The following is a 23,569-nucleotide window of genomic DNA, read 5'->3' as shown; positions in this document are numbered from 1 at the left end:
AAGGAAAAACAGAATGTTAGGCCCATAGAGACCACTGTTTTTGTACCTGGGAGCTTTTCAGTAACTTCAGGTTGCTTCACGTTCTTGGACACTACCACTGAGCCATTTTCATTTTTGAGTTTCTTATGCCATAACCAGACACTGAAAACTGTAGTTCAAGGCAAAATGGAAAATACATTAGAATCTCATTTTTAATAGTTCTGTGGCTTTGAACAATGTATTTAACTTCTCTGAGCCACAGTTTTTAAAATTATAAAATGAGGACAGTAATATGTATTCTATATGATTACAGGGAGAAATAACTAAGACAGTGTCTTGCATATAGTAGGTGTGCAACCGCTACTGTAATGTTAGCTGATTTTTTTGATGTATCACACTGACAATGAAAAGTTGTATGAGAACATTTAATATCCTTATGGAAAATACCTAGAATATTACACTAACATTCATAATTTCTGGTGACATCATAAAATCAAAAGATACAATTACTGTTGTCATTAATATGATCTTTAATAAATGGAATAATGCACCATTTACAGCAAGCCTTTTTTAAACCTAAAGAACTGTCTTAAAATCTCCTTCTTCAATGTCTCTATATCAATACAATCTTTTTGTTTAGGTTTATATATATCAAAGCATTACTTACAATTATTCATAGAAAACTCTTTAGTGGCTTAATGTCAGCTTTCATAGTGGCATCCATAGTTAATACAAAAGAAAAGTGATTTGATTTATTTTATACACTGATCCATCAAACACAACTTATACAGCATAGCAAGGTCTCAGACAGCTTATACAAAAGCAAAATAACTGAAATTATTCATAAATTCATATATGATATTTTATCTGTAATATAAGAGCAAAACACACCAACGAAAGATACCCGTTAATAAGAAAGAGGGTTCTGAGGAATTGACAATATTTTTCAGCCTTTCTTATTCCAGAAAAGCATCCTCAGAAATGAATACTCTGTAGCTTACCTCTCATGTCTATTCAGAAAAGCATGGCAGCTACACATCTCCGTGTTCAGCTACAACACCCGAAGTTAGTGTATTTTACAATTATTCACTTATCTTCATTTGAAAACTATCAACAGAAAATTAAGGATGATTCCAGCTTATACGAACACTTATACAATATAATCTCCATGACAACAAGGTATACAAAAACTGTTTAAATAAATAAATGTGACCAGAAAAAGAGAAGCCACAAAAGCCAAGCAATTCAATGTTAAACTAGGACCTATCTTTGAATTGCACCTTTTAGTAATTTAGATTTCTCTTATTGTTAAAATTCTTTAAAAATGTGTTTCCCTACCACACTTACAAGGATTTGGTAATAAGGTGGAGAGCCTGAGAGAAGAGTCTCATTACAAATAACTTTACTGCTAGGATTTTAAGTGTATACCATATCAATTTGGGAACTAAACTTACCTTTTAAAGAAAAGTGTCATTTGGATCTAACAATGGGATAAATAGGTTACCATAAGTTACCTTCTCAAAATCACCTAACCTGTTATTAAAGCCATAACTCAAAAATTCACTTTTAGAAGAGTTTTATAAAGTTAAATTACCTCCTAAGAAAACATTATCTGAGAGGAACTACCTTACTAAGTTCTTCCATTAAAAAATAAAATAAAATAAAATAATTTGTCCCATCATGTACAACCATTTGACCAAAGAGCATAAATGATTTGAGGATGGTGCTTCAATTCTAAGACCTAAATATGCTGTTACATGTAGCCAAGTAGTTGAATCGTTTCCATCTCTCTTCAGTAATTATAGAACTGGGCATGTTTTTCTGTTTAATAATATTGTGTCCATGTAAATCAACTAAAATTATAATATGAAACATTAAATGAACTGTGTGCAACCAACACTTTTAAATAGTCAACTGGATTTAATTGCTTGTTTACTACCAATTGAAGTTTTACAATGTGCAAAGGGATGAAAGGGGCCCTGAGTTTTTAAGTAATATTATGTCTTTAGAGAGAGTCTAAACAGGAAGATGTTTCTGAAATCTTAAAGTACACATAACATAAAAATAAAACATTTTACCTTTTAAAACAACAAAAAACCATGGTGTAATTTAAAAGTTATTTGCTTTAAAATTCAATCATAAACTGGACACTCTAATGATATGATTTGTTTCTAAAGATTCCTCCTCTCTTACCCAGCTTTTAAAATCTGGGTTTCAAATGAAGTTTAAGAAATGACTATCATATGTTTAATAACAACACTACAAACATCAAGTAATAACAGAATTGGAATTTTTAAGATATGATAGATTTATTTTGGGGCATAATTTTAATACACAGCATAAATTCTTCTTACATATTTACTTTCAAATGCATCAGCCATGAGATAAAATCCTAAATTTTACTTTATATTCACAAACACTCAACTTTAACCACTCACTTAAGAGTTAAATGAAAGCTGTTATGGTCTAGTCTATGTTCAAAACAATAAGTATTTCAAAAGTGGTCTGCAAAAATGTTCATAGATAATACCTGATCATTGTAGGATTTGCTTTTGAAAGTTAACTTTGTGTTTAATATTTGATACAAATAAATATGTAAAACACATGTTTTATGTGACTCAATCATAATGCTACGCTTGATGCAATATAGATTAAATGATATACAATTCTGTATACATGGCTTTTTAGTTATAACTAATTAGAATATAAAATCTAAAACTCAACAATTTAACAGAAAATGTTAGATGATACAAAAATTAAGTGATTTGCTGACAATTTGATGGCTCCATTGTCAAATGATAACATCCTAATTCTCAGTTCTATCTTATTGAACTAGTAACTGGAGTAATAAACTTGAATATAAATGAAATATAATTTTAGTGTTTTTAAATATAAAGTTATTAAAATAGGACTGAGGATAAAATGCTAAAGGAACTGAAACAATTTTTTTGTCTGAAGAACTGAGACTCAAGGACTGAGAAGCCTGAAGCATATGGAAGAATAACAATGTTGAAGAGGATAGCCTCTGGCTTTTTTTCTATTGGATAAGAGAAATGGGTATAAAATGAAAACAGGAGAGAAGCAGAATAGATAGGAAAAAAAACTTTCCTGACACAGAAGATTGTGAGTCACATATCCAAGGGATAAAATAAGTCAGACACAAACTAAGATGTGATTAAAGGAAAGTAATGTTTAGGTGCACTAGAGAACACTTTCTTCTGTTAGTTTAATCTAGCAATCTGTAAAAAGGCCTTCTTTTAATAGTAACATTTGTGTAATGAACTCAACTGTAATTTGCCAGATTTATTTAATCAGGGACTATATTTAGGAATGGTCATGCAAGGTAGTTTTGGCTAAAGTTTGCAAAGTTCAGAATCTAAAAGTTAAAATGCAATTATATCTACTGAAGAGCAAACTGACAGTAAAAGGTATGAATATTTAGGAATATCCTAGTCTGAAAAGACTTCTGGGGTATATGTGGGAATGTTACGCAATTTTTAGAGTTAACTGGTCTAGACAATCAACTAACGTTGATTGTAACTTTAGGGAGTAGCTTGAGAAAGAAAGTAATGTGTAAAGCAATCTGAATAATTAATATAATTACCTGTACTTCACTGGTAATAAGTTCAACATAAATAATTAAAAGTTGTATAGAAATATAAGGAATCTCAAATTTTAGGAACTACCTCCAATGAAATATTCATTTCCAAAAATATGAAAAAAGAAACAAAAAGTTTATTAAAATATATTTCCACTTTAAATGACTTTGAAAAGAGAGGTTTACAGAGAATGGACAATAAATAGCTTCAGCCTATCAGATATTTCATTTGGCTTTAGAAGCTAAATTTGAAAATATTTTAAACAAAAACACTTGTCAAATTTTGTGTTAATTCCCACGGAAACACATATTTGAGTGTTCCTACCTTTCTTTGTTTTCACATTCAGAACCAATGTACATTTTCTGGAACATGCAGATACATGTAAGGAAACTATACAAATTGCTTTATTAGAAGGACATTATCCTTGTATCCTTCCTACATCCTCCTCAATTTGTTTTCTGGATTAGTAAAATTTTCAAGTCACTAAAAGCAGAAATTTTCAAGATAGAGTCAAAGGATTGATGAAACTAAAAGTCCATGTTAAATTAATTCCTCCAAATCAAGTACAGAATCGATTTATGAAAAAAAATCTCTTTTCCAATAAGCCACCTTCACTTTACCCTTAACATTTACTTTACCTTAGTTATTCAATATAAGAATGTTACGAATGAAGAGAAGTGAATGATTTTAAGATCATGATGACAGATATGGGATTGAATTTTATCTTAAATTAGTAATTATTTCTCAAGCAACAAACAGCATAGATAAATCTATACACTTTCTATGGCTGCCTAACTTTTAAAGTCATTAAGGTATCTAGATTTGGCTTATATACAAGCCACAGTTGTGCTGGAGTTATGACTAGATTTCTTACAAAATGTCAGTATATTATACATCCTGTCATACAGTATGTAGCTTACATGGTATGGATGAGAGATGTGGAAAGAGGCACACCTAAGTTACAATCCATCTTTGTCTGTTACCAGATGTTGATCTAGGGCAAACTGCTTAGTTTCTCCTTGCTTCTGTTTACTCATCAGTAAAGGGGGCTATAATCCTTACATGGTTGCTATGAAGACTAAAAGATAGTGTTTGTATAACCCAACACTCAGCATACAACAAATGGTCAATTAGTGTATTTCACTCCTGCACCCTCCCAAAACATTTTTATGATATCAGGGTCCTCCCCAATTATGCATTTAAAAATGGGAAATGTTTTTAGGACGAATTAAATCATTTTTGTCTATACACAATTCAAATCAAATTTTTTCAATAGCTTAGTTGTGGTATACAAGTACAATAGTTAAGGGAATATTAGACTTTGATTATCTATTATTATGCTTTTAAGGTTGTAATACTCTCTTACAAATGAATTTAATATTTTTCTTTTATAGCCTTTTATTTGAAAGTAATCACATTTTTACACATGCAAGATACTGTGATTAGCAGTTATAAATTATTAGCTTTAAGAAACATTTATTATTAAATGGATAAAATTGGCAAGTATTTTAAGTAGTTTTGCTTGCTTGTATATTATAAACAGATTCTAAAAGTAAATCAGTCTGATGTACAATTTAAAATTTATTAAAATGATCTACACTTTCTACTACTTTTTGTAAGAGTCTACTAAAAAACTGGGGAAGGAAATTATTTATTTTAAACATTCTTGCATTAAATGGGACGCTATAAGGAGTTCTTCGAATTTGGTTTATTAACTTTTAAAAGTATTTTATTACTAAACATCAAAAAATGTTGGAAAACTTAAGATCAACTGGCCCAAACACAAAGTATAGTGGAATGAAAGATAACTCTTCCTCTGTGAGGAAAAAAAATTAGACCTCAAGTGGTCACTTACCCTCAATGCTTCTATTTGAAGAAGGACTATCATTTATTTTTATTCGAAGATGTCCTATAGACATTTGAAAATAATGTTCTGAAATACAATTAAAAGTCAAGGAAACTAAGAGAAAATTTACTGGGAAAGATATGAATAATTTGTTATGTGATACAATAGTTAACTAAATGTAAAACATTTTATGCCAGAAGACTGAACATATATTAAAGGTCTGAAACAAAATAAGGTTTAATGAAACATAAAAGGTGGAAATACTGGGCATTAACAAAAGAATCTTAGCTAAGAATTCAAAACTCTGTTCAGCAATTTAGCTGAATAAAAAGCTAAGTGCTATAATATCTAACTCAAGATCATAGTAAATGGCAAACAAAAGACGGCTTATATATAAATCCTAAGTATTTTGAACAGCAAATTTGGAAATATAGGCTGTTTTTAACTAAATGATGACAGAGGAATATGAGTAAGAAAATATTTTTCAGGGGATTTTTGTTTTTCTCTTAGCTTTTTATCCCCCGGAGAAGTCCTAGAACTTAATTAGATAATGAGTACTAAGTACTCCAAGAATGTGTAAAAAATAAGATTATCACTGTTTGCAAATTGATAGAAAATAATTTGTGCTTATAAAAAAAGTCCCTTATTTGACATAAAGTGCTTTATTAAAAAAAACATGCAGAGGTGGTTGTTTTAGAGATGATTATGAGTAATGAAGAAGCAAAAGAAGCTTTAAAAAAAGTATGATTTGAAAGATACGTTATCACTAAAAGGTATATTCCAATATAAATAATAAATGCTGCTCATATAGCAAAAATGATGTGAAAATTGGCAAAAGGAGAAATTATGAAAATAGAAGTAGTAACAAAACAGTTTTGAAAAGAGAGAGGTAAGTCTCTAGCTGCTCAAAGATGATAGGTTAGGCAGCAATCCTTCCTTTCACAGGGATTTGGCATGCCAGTTGAATGATTTTTTCCACACAGTGTTTGAGGTCATGGGAAGAGGAGAGGAATCTTTTTCAGACAGTCACAAGGCTTTGCTTGGGAAGAGGATATAAAGACACTACAGGTTCAAAACTATGGATTATTTTTGAAGTTATTTCAAACAGAAAATGTCATTTTATTTGAGTCAATGACTGCTTATTCAGAGAATAAAGAATATAACACTATATTGCCTTAACCATCTACCTACTTAAAAATTCCATATAACTATATAAGTTTTCTGATAAAAATGTGCTTCTTAAATAAATGAAAATGAAATATAACATACATATAAAAATAAAAGAAAAGAAAAAAGGTTAATATTTGACTTCTACTTTGTTCTATGCTCTCTTAAGAACCTCCAAAACCAGAACCAAGTATGTTTATTAAAATTCCTGGAAGGAAATGTTTAGGATTTGGAAGGTTAAAAGCATTTCAGATTAGGTTTGGTAGTTCCATCTTTACAGCCCTTTGAGACATTGTTTCTGCATTTTTCATAAGGAGAGAAGAAGCAAAAAATCAGGTTTCTCTTCCTCAAAATTCACTGTCATAGAGCAGACCTGATAGAAGTATGGAGGAGAAAAATGTTCATATTTTGGAAGAATGTGTACTCTATTAGAAAGAGAGCTTACAAGAAAGCTTATTTATGGCCTACAGACTATTGCACATTCAAACAAACACCAGGGAAAAGAATGTCCAACAGATAATATGTTAGGAACATATCAACATACAAAATAAACTAATTGTGCCCAGAAATAAAATATGGATACCAGACACCACTGAAGTCAAACCTGTCTTAATCTGCTTCTATTTTAATGACCTTTAGAAATTATTTCAAACTGATTATCAGTAATACATTGTTTTTGCTTTTTTTCTTAAAAAAATATTTTGAGACCACTTTTGATACACACACATATAATTCTGTGGTCATAACAGACAAATATAACTTTAGCAAGACTAAACAAAAGTGCAAAACTTAAAAAAACAAAATTAAAAAATATGGAAGCATAAGCTAAATTTTCTGCATAGCTGAAATCTATTTAAAGCAAGTCATTATTGTAGGGGTGGGAGGGGGTACTGACAGAAAGATAAAGCAGTTTAAAAAAAAAGTCTTCTGCATGTTTAAATGATGCAAAAAATAATTTTACTCCATAGGCCTGAAAACATTTCACAGACAGTTCATTCCTATATCTTTAGACACCATGGTTGTAGCAGTGCCTCCTTCTGCAAGGTAAACAGCGGTACTAGATTTGGAATGAACTGCTCTGTCACTGCCATTGTTGTTGACCTCACAGTCCAGTTGTTCAGTGGAGATAACCCAGGTGGAAGGGCGCCACCGCTTCAGAGAATAAGGAGTTTTCACACGTTTCTTGATCTTTTCACCAGATCCTGTTTTACCATCTTGTGTTGACTCACCTACTAAAAAAAAAAAATAATAAGTAAAGAAAAATGAACTAGTATATATAAAGAAACCATTAAAAAGTAAAAAAGTTAGGATTATAACTCAAGAACAGGTCAAAATAATGTCTATAGGAGATGCTAATGGACACTTCTTGAAATTGATGATGCCAGACATATTTTCCGAGGCAAAAATTAAATAACTTATTTTTGAGACTTTTAAAGCCCAATGTTTTTATAATCAGTTAAATTATTCTATAGGGCAAAGAAAAAATATTTAAAAACTACAAAAAGCAAAAACAAAGGAAAAAATCCAAAGTTCTCAGCTGTACTCTCAAATTTTTTGGTTACTGGTAACAATCCTAACTTGGCAAAATGCATTTAATCATGCAATTTAATGCGTGAAGTGAATCAAATTATAAAGGCACTTGGCATATGATATTTTATATAAGAATTACATAAATTCTAGAATACAAATTTCTAGTAATTCCATCTTCCCATACCTGACAAGACATTTTACTGATCTGGAGCCCTGCGATAGGTGAAGTGGTCTATAATACAAACCACTCAAGCAAGAGGCTAGATTCTATTGCTCAGTTTTTGAAAGCTGAATAATTCCTTTCAGCCCATTTTGTAGTCTTTGACAACAACCACAAAACATGGCTTTGTTTTTCCCTGTAAGTGCTATCTGTCTAAAAAACAAATTATTTTGTGTAATGATGACTGTTACAGATTCTGGTGAGCTCTCCAAGTATCCCTTTAGGGCCAGAAACCAAGTATCATGTTATTTGTTTAAGTTGTTAGGGTTCCCATAGCACAAGTGCTATAGTCACATGAGAGACTCAACATATAACTCTTGGGAAAAAAATAACAATAAAAAACCAACAGCAATTTTATAGTGACTTCTCTGAATTTTCTCTGGACTTTCAAGATTTATTAAGTCTGATAAAATCTAAATGTGTATATAATAGATATTAATATACTCAACAAACTTTCAAAAATTATACTGACATTTTACTTGGAGGTTATAATCGTTGAGTATTTATTTATCTTAACCATTCATAGCAAATATGAGTTGCATTACAAATCAGCAGCTACATAAAAAGCACATATTACATTGGTACTTTTTCTACTGTGATACTTTTTAATTATCAACAACAAAAAAAAATACTTTTTTCTTTACAGTAATCTAATTACTTTTGAGGCCCAGCCAAATGGCTTATTTATTTCTAAAAGTGGTAAAAATAAAAAATCGCTAGTTGAAACACAATCTGATTCTAAGTAGTTACTTAAAATGGCCCCAAAAGACAAGCAGGAGAGATTACATGACCCTGTCCACTTACATTGCAAACCACTGTCATCAAGGACATTTGTGGCTGAAAGATCCAAAGAATTAGGCCTCTGTGCTCTTCTGGGTTTTGATGGTCCAGGATCTGCTACTGTGCTTGGAACACCCTGTGCAAGAACATCTTGCTCTAAACATGGATTACTGTTGTTGTTATTAGAATTAGTTCGGCCACCTTCCAGTGGACGTTCCCTCCTGTCCACAAGACGATCCAGAACACCTTCATCATGGCCAGCCTGTTGCTCTCGCCTCAATAAAGGTTCATGCTCATCAGGACTGGAGTTAATATTCAACCTGGTATCCTCACCAATAAATTGATTCTGCAGCATTTCTTGGGCCCTAAGTGCCACTGTGTTGGCAGTCTGGCCAGATGGTACTGCCCCATTGGCATACTGAGCAGTGGCAGCATGGGAGTTAACACTGTGGTTTCTACCTGCCACACCATTCATGGTGACTGTAACCACATGAGGTTCTACAGCATTAATTGTATTCATCTTAGCAACTCCAGTTTCTACTTGCTTCAAATTGGATTTGTGCTTGCTGCCAAATTTCAGACGGGGCTCCTTTGTTGAATTTTTGGTGTTTAAAGGCAAACTAGTAGGTCTCTTAGGAAGGTTCTGTTGCTTGGGGAGAGGATAGAGCTGAGCAGGTGGGACATCAGGAATTAAACATGCTTGGCCATTGGCAGCCTGTGTGAAGTCCTGTTGTCCAGTCACTTCTACTGCAAGCTTTATTAGTGGGTAAAGCAAGCTAGAACTAGTACTGCTCAGTGGGTCTGGCCCACTGAACTGTTTAAGAGAATGCTCCATAAGATTCTCATCAGAACTTTCCTTGAGGTTCTTATCAACTTCTTTTGGGTCTAGCTTATTGGTCTCTAAGTCTTCTTCTGTCAGCTGTAAGCAGACAGGGGTTGGCTGTGAAATATTTGTGGCATGAAGATTTGTTTCATCTGGGTATGGCATCTCAGATATAGTGGTCATGCCAGTGCTTGGAGTGAGGCCAGTAGTGTTTGTGGTGGTTGTGTTGGTGGACAGGCTGGTGACACTTGTTTCAGGGCTGGGGATTCGAGCTTGTGCTTGCTGTCGTTCATAGTTAATTGAATTTCGGTTCTTTTCCCCTGTAGTCAAAGGTGTGCTGGACATTGAATGCTCAGAGGAAATATTCTTCACAATGCTGTCAGTGTGATGGATGGAGTCTTCAATGTATGAGGAAGAAGAATAATCTGGATAAGGGCCAATCTTTGGCACACGCCTATTATGTGAAAGGTTGCTTAAAGAAAGAAAAAAAATGACATATTGACAATGTACATTTATGACAAACTGACTCTCCAAGTTTAACATCTCTGATTTTAAAGTAAACTGCTTTTTATTTTATTTTATTCCTAATCCACATCATTGTAGAAGTTACTTAAAAATTTTAATAAAATAATCATGTCAATTAATAATTTACTAAATGCTAATTTTATATGATTTAAGCCTACTGAAAAATCTATGCAGATCTAGATGTAATTTTTATAGTTATTCATTATTTTGTTTTACAGAAGTTACTTAAAAATCTCTCCTATAGTTTTGCAATATTACCAAATATATTTTTATCAATTGTATACTTGTACAACCAGACATAAAGTTTCATGACAGGAAGAACCATGGCATATATTTCTTTTGTATGCTCATTATTCTAGATACATAGTGCTACTGAACAAGTATGTTACAGATTAAGTTTCAGTGGCCAAATGGTAACAACTAACAGGTTGTTCCAAAGTGCTTCCATGAAAAGGCACAGTCTATCAATGGAATGTATTTTCCTGGGTAGACTGAGCCATATCAGTGAAAGTCCTAGAGCCCAGAGCATAATCCGGATTGTAACACTCAGATAAAGGATCAAAGATTCAGAAATGTTCTCCAGTTATCAAGGGCTCTTCACAGTCATTGGCACAATTGGCACAACTTGAGAGTGATGGTTTTTGAGCATCACACTGTAATATATTTGTTATTAAAAATAAAAACCAGGGTTAGCTTTAACAATCAAAGTATAAACACTAGGAATATTAATAGATGCAAGTGTTGTAGGAGAAAAGTAGCAGCTAAAGAAGAGAAAGTGCTACAAAGAAAGATTGATGAAGTTATGAGAGGAATGACAAGAAGGGGAAGGAAGAAGTAAAAAACTGATATATTGCATAAGAAAAGGAAGTTCAGGAGGTATGGAGGATAAGAGTCAATACGATGAAACCCCGAGTGGAATGACTGGCATGAACTATGATTTAGGGGAAACTACTTAGAAGTGGCAGATCATTAGACGAAGCATGTAAGAGACAGAGATTAATGACACAGAAGGCACAGGGGGAGTACCAGGGTTTCTTTTTACTATTTAACAAAAGTTCAAAAACACTTAAAGAGCTGACTCTTGAGAGAGGTACAAATAGCATACTAGAACATACAGATAATACAACGATAAGGTGCGAAGAAAGCAGAAAGCAGAAGACTATCCTTAGGTAAATGTAAAGTGAGAAAATGTATGTTTAAATTGCTACTTTCTACCTTCCTTGATTTGCTAATATAGAAAGCATAAAACTTTATATACTGAAGGTAATTTAACCTACACATAGGTAGTGTAAACCCAATTTTAGACTTATACTTCATAATACAAATTATTCTTAGAAAGCAGAACAATAGAAAACAGCACAGAAAATGACTCAAGAATCAAGTGTATTTTTATCTCAATTTTTTCTACTAACTTTCTCCTTAATAACTTTCTGAAAAAATTTAACTTGTATTAGATAAAATGACTAACTTGTGGGAACACTTTTTCTCTAATCATGAAAAAAAGAAACAGGCGACACCAGTCTGAAAGTTCTAAGTTTTAGGAATTTTTTTAAAAAGTCCATGCACCCAATATAGGAGCACCCAAATATATAAAGAAGATCTTAGAGGACTTCAAGGAAGATATTGACAGCAACACAATTATAGTATGGGATTTTAACACCCCACTATCAAAAATGGACAGATCTTCCAAACAAAATATCAACAAAGATATTGCGGCATTAAACAACACCCTAGATGAAATGGACTTAACTGATATATATAGAGCCCTTCATCCCAAAGAAGCTAAATATACATTCTTTTCAAACACACGTGGAACATTTTCAAAGATAGACCACATGATAGGACACAAAACGAGCCTCAAAAAGTTCAAGAAAATTCAAATCATCCCAAGCATTTTCTCTGACTATAAGGGACTGAAACGAGAAACCAACCCCAAAGGAAAAAACCCAAAACACTCAAAATTATGGAGATTGAATGAAACAAATGGGTCAAGAATGAAATTAGGGAAGAAATCAAAAAGTTTCTGGAAACAAATGAAAATGAACTCACGACAACCCAAAACTTATGGGACACAGTGAAGGCAGTCCTGAGAGCGAAGATCACAGCAATAAAGGCCTATCTAAAAGAGATAGAAACATTTCAAACAAACAACCTAACCCTACGCCTACAAGAACTCGAGGAACAACAACAAACACATCCCAGAGCAAGTAGAGGAAGGAAATAACCAAGATCAGAGCAGAATTAAATGACATAGAGTCTAAAAGCACAATTCTAAGGATCGATAAATCGAGGAGCTGGTTTTTTAAAAAGGTAAATAAAACTGACAAGCCTCTAAGTAGGTTCATCAAGAAGAGAGAGGACCCAAATAAACACAATAAAAAATGAAAGAGGAGAGACTACAACTGACACCACAGAAATACAAAGGATTGTAAGAAATTACTATGAAGAACTGTATGCCAAGAAATTTGAAAACCTAGGTGAAATGGACACATTTCTAGAAAAATATAATCTTCCAAAACTCAATGAAGAAGAAGCAGAAAGCCTGGACAGACCAATAACAGCAGATGAAATTGAAGCAGTAATCAAAAAATTCCCATCACACAAAAGCCCTGGACCAGATTGGTTTCACAGGAGAATTCTACAAAGCATTTAAGGAAGAGCTAACCCCTATCCTTCACAGACTATTCTTAAAAATCCAAAATGATGGAAGACTCCCAAACTCTTTTTATGAAGCCAGCATCACCCCAATCCCAAAACCAGATAAAGACACAACAAAGAAAGAAAACTTCAGGCCAATATCGCTGGAGAACATAGACGCTAAAATCCTCAACAAAATATCGGCGAATCACATCCAACAATACATTAAAAAGATCATACACCATGACCAAGTGGGATTCATCCTAGGGATGCAAGGATGGTTCAATATTCACAAATCAGTAAATGTAATACATCACATAAACAAAAGCAAAGACAAAAATCACATGATCATATCAATAGATACAGAAAAAGCATTTGATAAGGTACAGCACCCATTTACGGTAAAAACACTCAGCAAAGTGGGAATAGAGGGAGCATTCCTCAATATAATAAAGGCCATATATGAAAGACCTGCAACCACATCATACTCAATGGGCAAAAACTAAAAGCTTTCCCACTAAGATCAGGAACAAGACAATGTTTTCCACTTTCATCACTACTATTCAATCTAGTATTGAAAGTTTTTGCTACAGCGATCAGACAAGAAAAGGAAATAAAAGACATCCAAATTGGAAAGGAGGAAACAAAACTGTCATTGTTTGCAGATGACATGATAGTGTACATGGAAAATCCTATAGGCTCTACCCAAAAACTGCTCGACCTAATAAATGAATTTGGCAAAACAGTGGGATACAAAGTCAATATCCAGAGAAATCAAAGGCATTTTTGTATACTAAGAATGAAACAGCAGAAGCAGAAATCAAGAAAAAAATCCCATTCATTACAGCAAAAAGAAAAATAAGATATCTGGGAATAAACCTAACAAAGGAGGTAAAAGACCTATATACAGAAAACTACACAACACTGAAGAAAGAAATCAAGGAGGACACAAACAAATGGAAACATATACTGTGTTCATAGATTGGAAGAAATAACATCATCAAAATATCCATTCTACCCAAAGCAACTTACAGATTCAATGCAATACCTACTAAAGTACCAATGGCTTATTTCACAGACATAGAACAAATACTTCAAAAATTTATATGTAACCATAAACAACCCCGAATAGCAGCTGCAATTTTGAGAAAGAACAAAGTAGGAGGGATCATAATACCTGATACCAAAGTGTACTACAAGGCCACTGTAATCAAAACAGCCTGGTACTGGCATAAGAACAGGCACATGGAACAGAACAGAGAGCCCAGAAATAAACCCAAGTCTCTATGATCAATTAATATTTGACAAAGGGAGAAGCAGCATAAAATGGAGCAAAGATAGCCTCTTCAAAAATGATGTTGGGAGAACTGGACAGTTGCATGCAAAAAAATGAAACTCGAGCACCAACTTATACCATATGCAAAAATAAATTCGAGGTGGATAAAAGGTTTAAATGTAAGTTGTGACACCATAAAAGTCCTAGAGGAGAACGTAGGCAGGAAAATCTCGAATATTCCATGCAGTAATATTTTCACTGATATGTCCCCTAGAGCAAGGGACGTAAAGGAAAAAATAAACAAATGGGATCTCATCAAAACAAAAAGCTTCTGCACAGCTAAAAAAACAGCATTAAAAGGAAAAGAGAACCAATCCTATGGGAAAACATATTTGCCAATGATACCTCAGACAAAGGTTTGATCTCCAAAATATATAAAGAACTCACATGACTCCACTCTAAGAAGACAAGCAACCCAATTAAAAAATGGGCAAAGGACTTGAACAGATACTCATCCAAGGAGGACATACAGAGTGTCCAGAGACATATGAAAGGATGCTCAGTATCACTAGCCATCAGAGAGATGCAACCTAAAACCACAATGAGATACCACTTCACACCTTTGAGAATGGCCATCATAAACAAAGCAACAAACAATGTTGGAGAGATTGTGGGGGAAAGGGGACCCTAGTTCACTGTTGGTGGGATTGCAGACTGATACAACCATTATGGAAAACAGTATGGAATTTTCTAGGAAAACTAAAAATAATATGCCTTTTGACCCAGCAATTCCACTGCTAGGAGTACATCCTAAGAACCCTGAAACACCAATCCAAAAGAACCCATGCACCCCAATGTTCATAGCAGCACAATGTACAATAGCCAAGAGTTAGAAGCAATCTAGGTGCCCATCAGTAAATAAATGGTTCCAAAAACTATGGAACCATTTACACAATGGAATTGTGTAAATTTACATTTACACATTTACATTTACACAATGGAATTCTATGCAGTAGAAAGAAAGAAGGAGCTACTACCCTTTGCAACAGCATGGATGAACTGGAAAGCATTATGCTGAGTGAAATAAGCCAGGCAGTGAAGACAAATACTATATGATCTCCCCTTTAACAGGAACCTTAAGAAGAAAACAAGCAAACAAGCAAAATATAGCCAAAGACACTGAAAGAGAGAACAGGTTGACAGGGACCAGAAGGGAGAGGAGAGGGAATTTCAGGGGAAAAAGGGAAGGATCCACAGGAACAAGTTATAAAGGACACATGGACGAAAACTAACAGGGGTGGAAATGGGAGGAAGGTAGGGAGCACTGGGGGGATAGGCTGGGATGGGAGTAAAAGACAGAAAACTGTACTTGAACAATAATTAAATTAAAAAAAAAACTATGATACATTTACACAATGGAATTCTATGCAACAGAAAGAAAGGAGGAGTTCCTACCCTTTGCAGCAGCAGGGATGGAACTGGAAAGCATATATGCTAAGTGAAATAAGCCAGGCAGTGAAAGACAAATGCCATATGATCTCACCTTTAACAGGAACTTAATCAACAAAATGAATAAGGACACAAAATACAACCAAAGACATTGAAGTTGAGAACTGGCTCACAGTGACCGGGGGGAGAGGGGAGGGGATCAGGGGAGAAAGGGGTGAGGGGTTTGCAGGAGCTGTTATGAAGGACACATGGACAATAACAGGGGTTTGGAGAAGGGGGTGGCATGTGGGGAGGCCTGGGATGATGGGAAGAGGTAGGGGGAAAAAGCAGAAAACTGTATTTTAACAATAAAAAAATGTTTAAAAAAAAAGTCCTCTTAACCCTGACCAGCGTGGCTCAGTTGGGTGGGCATGTTTCTGCTAAGTAAAAGGTCACTGGTTTGATTCCCGGTCAGGGCACAAGCCTGGGTTACAGGTTTGGTCACTCCCCCTCTCTCTAAAAATAAATAAAATATTTTAAAAAACAAGTCCTTTTATTTAGTACCAAAATTCATAGTTCTAACAAAAAAGTCTCATAAAATAATGCTCCTTATGGGATGGAAAGATCTTATGAATTGCTCTCATGTAAAAGCAGTAGTAGTATATTCTCTAGGAAAGAGTATTTGATAAGAAGTCTAGAAACAAGAGTCTCCAGTGAAACAGGTTAGATACATAGGCAAGGTAATAGTTCCATTTCCTTTAAACAAACAAACAAACAAAATAGCAAAGGAAGGAGGAATAATAACAACAAAGGATAAATATGACAATATATATAGAGAGAGTGCTTATATACATTGTAACTTTGAAAACCTTTATTACTGTAGGGAAGTTGGAGCATTAAAAGAGAAAAACTAACCTCTTTCACTATACCTTTAGATATTAAAACTCCACAGATTCCATTTTGCATTTATATCAAACGAAAATCTTCAGTAACAGAACAGGAATATTGAAAGAAAAAGTACAACTTTAGATTGGATGAGTTCATCACTGCATTACTGGCCTGGTTTAAGAGAATTTAATTCTTGTTCTCTATTTCACCTCAGTTTCTCAGTACTGACTAATGGATACCAAATCCCCTTGGTTCTTACCGCTCATTCTGCATAGCAGTAGACATTGGATTGACTGTTGGGCTCACTGATTTGTTTCTTTCCCATATCATCATAAGTTCGGCCATCCTCTCCTCAGCACACTGTGCAGTAAGCCGAGCCTCTGCATCCTGGTCCCAACAGTCTTCTATTGTCTCCTTGAGTGATCTCACTGCCTGTAATAAAGCGCATGTCAAACACTGTATCTTAAAAGAGAGAAAGTATCGAGTTTCTTAGTGACACGAGGTAGAAGAAATATCAATTTTCTTTAACAAATATTTTACATAGCTCTGATAAAATCTTTTTGACTTCAGAGATTTGTAAAGGGTCACATTTCTCAAATAGTAAGTAGCAAGGAAGGAAGGAAGCTTCAATCGAACTCCTCACCTGAGAACATGTTTCCATTGATTTTTTACAAAGGGAGGGAGGGAGACAGAAAGAGAGAGAGAGAGACATACATATGATTTGAACACACCCCCGTTGGGAATCAATCTGCAACCAGGAATTGAATAGGCAACCTTCTGGTGCACAGAATAATGCTCCAACCTAGCCACATGGCCAAGGCTGTTATTAAGGCAAATACTGAGGTAAAATTGGATAAGTACTTTGACAGGGAACTCTATATTGGAAACATATAAATGATATTGAACATTTGGGTAAACAAGATTAAGGGGGTATCATTAACACTGATGAAGAAAGGCAAAAAAAAAAAGAAAACAAGAAACTTTAAAAATCTGTTCTACCTAATGACAGAAAAATGCAAGTTGGGATTCATGGGTGGGTCACAAAATCAGATTACTGGGTCGGGACAAGATTTAAAATAAATGACTACTGAATCCCCAAACTAAAACACTCTAGACTAGAAAACAGAAAATACCAGGATATAGAGTAGATAGTAAGATTAGCTTCTATCTATCTTACTATCTTACTCTTACTATTGTAAGATTAGCTTACAATACCATGTCACATCATGTCATGATGTGAACATGTATACAGTCGTCCCACGCTATATTGCAGTTCACTTACTGCGGGTTCCCACAATACTTCATTAGTGAGTACCCATATAGAATTTTGTATGTTGTTAAAATTACGTAGGTTTAAGAGTGTAGAAAGTGTTCAAGAGCATATGAAGTGTTAATAAGAGAATGGGAAAGGTTTACAGGAGTGTGGGAAGGGTTTATAAAGCCTTAAAATATATATAAATAATAAAATAAATATAATGCTGATACTTTGTGGACTTTCACCTATCACGGGGGTCTCTGGAATGTAAATCCCGTGAAAGGTGAGGGATCACTGTATTTCTTAATGTGTGAGAAAAAAATTCTGAATTCTAGATCACATCAAAAATTTGCAGATTTTGTTGAGAGAAAATGGAAAAACTGAAATAAATATGAAAGAAGAACTGGTAGTTTCTGGAATATACAGTATATTTCAGAAGACTGGGTTTAATGGATAGAGAAAGAAAAAGACTAGAGTAAAAAAACCAACTGTGCAAGAGTTCCAAACTTTTGTGCAACAATATATTAAAACTGTTGCACAAAAGAGGTTATGCAGAACTAAGGTTAAGGGATAAAGAGAAACTGGACAAGTGATTTTAGAAAGGGAAAGAGAACAAGCCAGTATTCAAGACAGATTAAGAAAGGATAAGAATTTGGAAAAAAGGTGAAAAATATGAAAAATGGTGATGTAGTTGAAGAAACTATACCTGAATGTTTTACATATGAGAAAAAAACTATTTAAAAAAACTAGGGCCTATAATTTTTTGTTGTTCTAATTTAAAGTATTTTAACACTAAAAAAGCCTTAAACTGTACGTGTGATTGTTACAACAGTACACTTTTACTATAAATTCTTAAAGTATACAAAAAGTTTTTCATAAACCCAACATTCAAAGGTAACTATGGTTAACATTTTCATATAGTTTTCTCAGAAAGTATTTTCTATACTTTCATTTTCATCAGAAAACTATTCTTTCCCCATTTACTGACTGATCTATGCTTTTAAACTAGTTTTTTAAAAAAATATTTTCTTTATTTATTTTTTGAGAGAGGGGAAGGGAAGGAGAAAGAGTGGGAGAGAAATATCAATGTGTGGTTGCCTCTCATGCGTCCCCTGCCGGGAACTGACCTGCAACCCAGGCATGTGCCCTGACTGGGAATCGAACCGCGATACTCTGGTTCACAGGCCCGCGCTCAATCCACTGAGCTACGCCAGCCAGGGCTAAACTAGTTTTTTACATTCAATAATATTTGGAAGATTCTGAGTTTTGTTACTATAAATGTATTTTTTTATTTCAATGACACTATTTAGCAAAAGTGTCTTAGGCACAGGGGAATTTCTCTCTTTTTATAAACTATGCACTCGCTCTCTGACTCTAGTATTGGACTGTCACTATGGACTGTCCTATGTATGGATACATACATAGGACAGATAAGCTGTGCTATGTATATATCCATACATAGCACAGCTTATCTGTCCTATGTATGGACTGCATCACATTAAAGCTAAATGGATTCGTTCTAAGTGAACCAAGCATTATTTTATCCCTTACTTAGTAACCTAGTCTAAATCTGGAGTAAATAGTTTTCAAGTAAAGATGCATATGATGCATATCCCACAATGGTAAGGTTGACAAGAGAGACTTCAAAATGATGAGTTCAATTTATCTGGTGAAATAAATAGTTTAAGGAAGATGAGTTGTATTTTACTAGATAAAATTTCAAAAAGAGATTTTTTTTTTTTGCTTGAATGCTGCACTGTGAGCCTGGCACATCTAATGAATCCTCATAAAGGATTCAGCCTCTCACCTGCTGCTAGGGACCTCTTAAAGATCACCCTACTTCCCATAGCAGGGACTGCAGTTTGGGGGCAATATTGAGAATATGTGCTTGGCAACAGGTCTTCAACTGCCTCATACTTGAAGCAGATTTCAATTGCATTTGAAGTAGAAGCCTTCCTTGAAGGTAATATACTGACTGACAAAGATGACCAATGGAGAAAATAGTCAATCTAAATACATCTGTATGGAAATATAGAATATCTCTTTAACCTCTCTCTGGCATGCCACCACTCCACATAAGTCATGATACAGAATGAAAATATTCTAATCCTACCAAGACAACCTAAAATTAAAATGTGAAAATCTAGAGTATAAAGATTTAAGTTGCTTAATGAAATTTTCCTCATTCTTGTTAACTATAAATCAAGAAAATTGTATAAAGTTTCAAAAATTCAACTTTACACCCTTAGAGTTAATCAAATTCCTATTACAGTCTTAAAACAAGAACTAATTGCTCTGGGAGGGTAGAGGGATGGAGCGAAAAAGACAAAGAACTCATGGATACAGATGACAATGTGGTGACTGGAAAAGGAAGTGGGTAGAGGTGGAAAAGGATATAGGGGGATAAATAGCAATGGAAAAAATACAATAAAAATAAACAAAAAGTAAAAATAAAAATCTAAAAAGAAAAGATTCCTCTGGAAAAAGCAATCAATAAAAAATTCTAGAAATTATTAGTATGACTATGGAAATCAAAATTTTAGTGAACAGATAACAAATAGAATGATAAAGGTGAAACTAAATGAGTAATTTGAAAGGTAAAGCTAAGTAAATCTTAAACAATGTACAACAAAATACTGAAAAATACAAGAAAAAAAACCTGAGACCTGAAGTGTCAGGTGGTCCAATAGTTGTCTAATGGAAATTTGAGAAGAAAGAAATACAAGAGAGGAAATAATTTTTAAAATAAAATATAATAGAACAACTATAAAGTCCTTTATAGTTGGACAATAACAAGGGGGGTAGAAATGAGCAAGAGGTGGGGAAGGCTGGGGTGGTGGAGAGGGGTGAGAGGAAAAGGCAGAAAATAGTGCTTGAACAACAATAAAAATAAAAAGTACTCAAAATAAAATACAATAAATAAAATAAAACATAATAAAATAAAATGATACAAGAAAATTCCTCTGAAATGAAGAAACTTCTGAATTTTCAAACTGAAAACCTGTCTAGTACAAAGCAAAAGGTGTGAAAAGATCCATGCCTACATACAATCAGGTGGAATTTCACAATTCCAACGATAGAGTAAAATGCTTAAAAGCTTACGGAGAAATGAAAACAAGATAATAAAACAAAAAGCAACAGAATGAAAACTGGTTGGGCCTGGAATTCTCAATAACAATTGGAATGCTAGATCACAATTGAGTAGTGGCTGCGAAGTTGTGAGAAAAATTTTTTTGATCTTGAAAAGATTACCTAGCCAAATTATTACTTACATGCGAGGGCAAGTTAGAAACATTTTTGAACATGCAAGGATTCATAATATTTACTACCCATGCACATATCTAACGTACATTACTTAAAGAGGAACTACCTCAAAGAAAAAGTGATTTACAAGAAAGGGAACGACATGAAATTTTTTTAAATGTTGCTTCTTAGTAGAACTTCTAAGGAAAAAAAGAAAAAAAAAGATGATAAAGAAAAATCAAAGAGTATCCAGTGAATGGTGACTTTTGAAACACTTTTCCTTAAGAAGCAGGGGTTTACACTAACTAACATAGTATTTCTATTTCCTTTTCTATGAGTCTAAGCACAATACTGTGTTCTGCAGTGCATGTTTACATAATCATAATCCTGCAAAATTCTAATGTTTTATTTTATTTAAATTTTAAAATCTGTAGACAAATAAAAAATTTATTTAATAAACAGATATATTACAAAATGAGGAAAGAGTAAGTGAAAGATAAGAAGTAAGAATAGATAAGCACTTTAAGTTATAAAGGTAACTTCTAGAAGAGAAAATTAAATACGCAACAAAAACTGCAGAACAATGTTAACAGGAGTTATTTATAAAGAGTGGTGGTAGAGGCAGGTAGTCTTTTCCAGTTCCTTTTTTATGATCTTCTATTTAATTGGGTTTTGTTTATAATACATAGGTATAACTTTAATTCTTTTAAAAAACTGTTTAAAGTATGAAATACAGGGTACTGCCATCAATAAGGGGTAATTATACAATGGAATAGTGACTAAATAGAGAGAAAGAGAAACATTTATATGTATACATATGAAAAATTGTCCATAATAAAAAAATAAAGCTTCACAAATGACAGTAGATAATGAGATAATCCTAGTTTTGTAAAAAAAAAAAAAAACCAATTTATATGAGATATACTGTCCTGGCTGGATAGCTCGGTTGTAGTGCATCATCTTGACATGCCAAGATTGCAGGTTCCATCCCTGGTCAAGGCACATTCAAGAATCAACCAATAAATGTATAAATGAATGGAACAACAAATCAATGTCTAACTGTTTCTCTCTCTCTCTCTCTAAAATCAACCAATAAATAAAAATCATATATGAGTGTGGGTATGTGTGTATGTAAATATTTATAAGATGTTTTTAGTGTTGTAGCAACAATTTAGTGAAATGATGGGTGCCTTTGAAGATATTTCAGTGTTGTGAATTGCATTTTTAACATTCAGATTTTATAGGTTATACCTCGTTTTCTTTTTGGTGTAGCTTAAATTTCTAATAGACACTGGATATGTAAGTCTTCACGAGTTAACATTTTTGGTACCACACTCAAGAGAGTATGATAGAATTTCAATAACCTTTAAAATATTAACTTGTTAATTATTCCACTTTTTATCTAATCTGACAAACTTCACACATAATAATTAGTTCACACAATTTTATACTTGGAAAAACCTGAAATTGAAAAGTGGGGCTTTTTCAATTGAAAACCTTAAAAAGGGGGACTTTTTTTATACTGAAAAATTTTAAAACTAAAATCAAGTAATTGAATTTATACATTAGACAACTCTAAAAACTATTAATATTATTAATAGTACTTTTGCTTCAAATAACACTAAAACACACTCAATCATAAGTTGTCTTTTTAATAATTTAGTTTCTTCTTACCAGGCTGTTTTCTTTCCAAGCTTCTGGGAACTTAGGTCTCTGTTTTTCCCTAGACACCAGAACCTGCATATCTTCAAATGTGGGATGGTTTCCAACTTCTGTCTGAAAAGCCATCTGGTATTCTGGTACAGATTCACCTGTAAATTTTTTTTTAAAGGATGAGGTAAAATTTCCAATTATTATAAAATGATAGAATAATGGGAGTATTTCTGATACTACCCAAGGAAAGAAACTGTTTCACAATCTTTTTTTTAACCCTTTAACATAGGCATATTTAGAAATCCTAAAGAGACCCCTTTATGGGTATAATGCATTAGTAATAGATGTTTTACTTAGAATAGTCTTTGTTTGATAAATTATTTTTTGACAAATTAAATAGTTTTAATGATGAAAAGCTATTTTTATGTGGTTTCCAGCATTACTAAATTTGAAGGGAAAATATTTTATACATATAGTCTGTCCAGACAAATTCCAGCCATTTTTTTATTAAGTATATTTTATTGATTATGCTGTTACAGTTGTCCCAATTTTTTCCCTTCCCCCCTCTACCCAGTACCTACCTTCCCTCCAGCAATGCCCTACCCTTAGCTCATGTCCATGGGTCAGGCATGTTAAAAGTTATTTGGCTTGTCCCTTTCCTATACTATTCTTAACATCCCCCTATTTATTTTGTTCCTACCAATTATGCTTCTTGATCCC

At 33.4% G+C, this 23,569-nt stretch overlaps 1 protein-coding gene across 2 annotated transcripts in view; it reads right to left on the bottom strand.

Annotated features, from left to right (window-relative positions):
- Positions 1-489: 489 nt before the first annotated feature.
- Positions 490-23,569, bottom strand: part of BMPR2 (bone morphogenetic protein receptor type 2) — a 152,635-nt gene continuing 129,555 nt past the window's right edge. Inside the window, exons 10-13 of one of the 2 annotated variants that reach the window (XM_037153462.2) lie at positions 22,871-23,007; positions 16,958-17,130; positions 9,146-10,416; positions 490-7,820 (exon numbers count right to left, since the gene is read on the bottom strand). In XM_037153462.2, the coding sequence (XP_037009357.2) occupies positions 7,573-7,820; positions 9,146-10,416; positions 16,958-17,130; positions 22,871-23,007 (1,829 nt within the window). In that variant the 3' untranslated portion in view covers positions 490-7,572. Of the gene's footprint in view, positions 7,824-9,145; positions 10,417-16,957; positions 17,131-22,870; positions 23,008-23,569 lie in introns of both variants that reach the window. The other variant, XM_037153461.2, reaches the window with a different exon arrangement.

This window comes from Artibeus jamaicensis, unplaced genomic scaffold (genome assembly GCF_021234435.1).
Source record: "Artibeus jamaicensis isolate MK-2021 breed Jamaican fruit bat unplaced genomic scaffold, CSHL_Jam_final contig_391, whole genome shotgun sequence".
NCBI classification, from domain to species: domain Eukaryota; kingdom Metazoa; phylum Chordata; class Mammalia; order Chiroptera; family Phyllostomidae; genus Artibeus; species Artibeus jamaicensis.
Note: the sequence above shows the minus strand (reverse complement) of the source record. Positions and strands in the feature narration are given on the sequence as shown.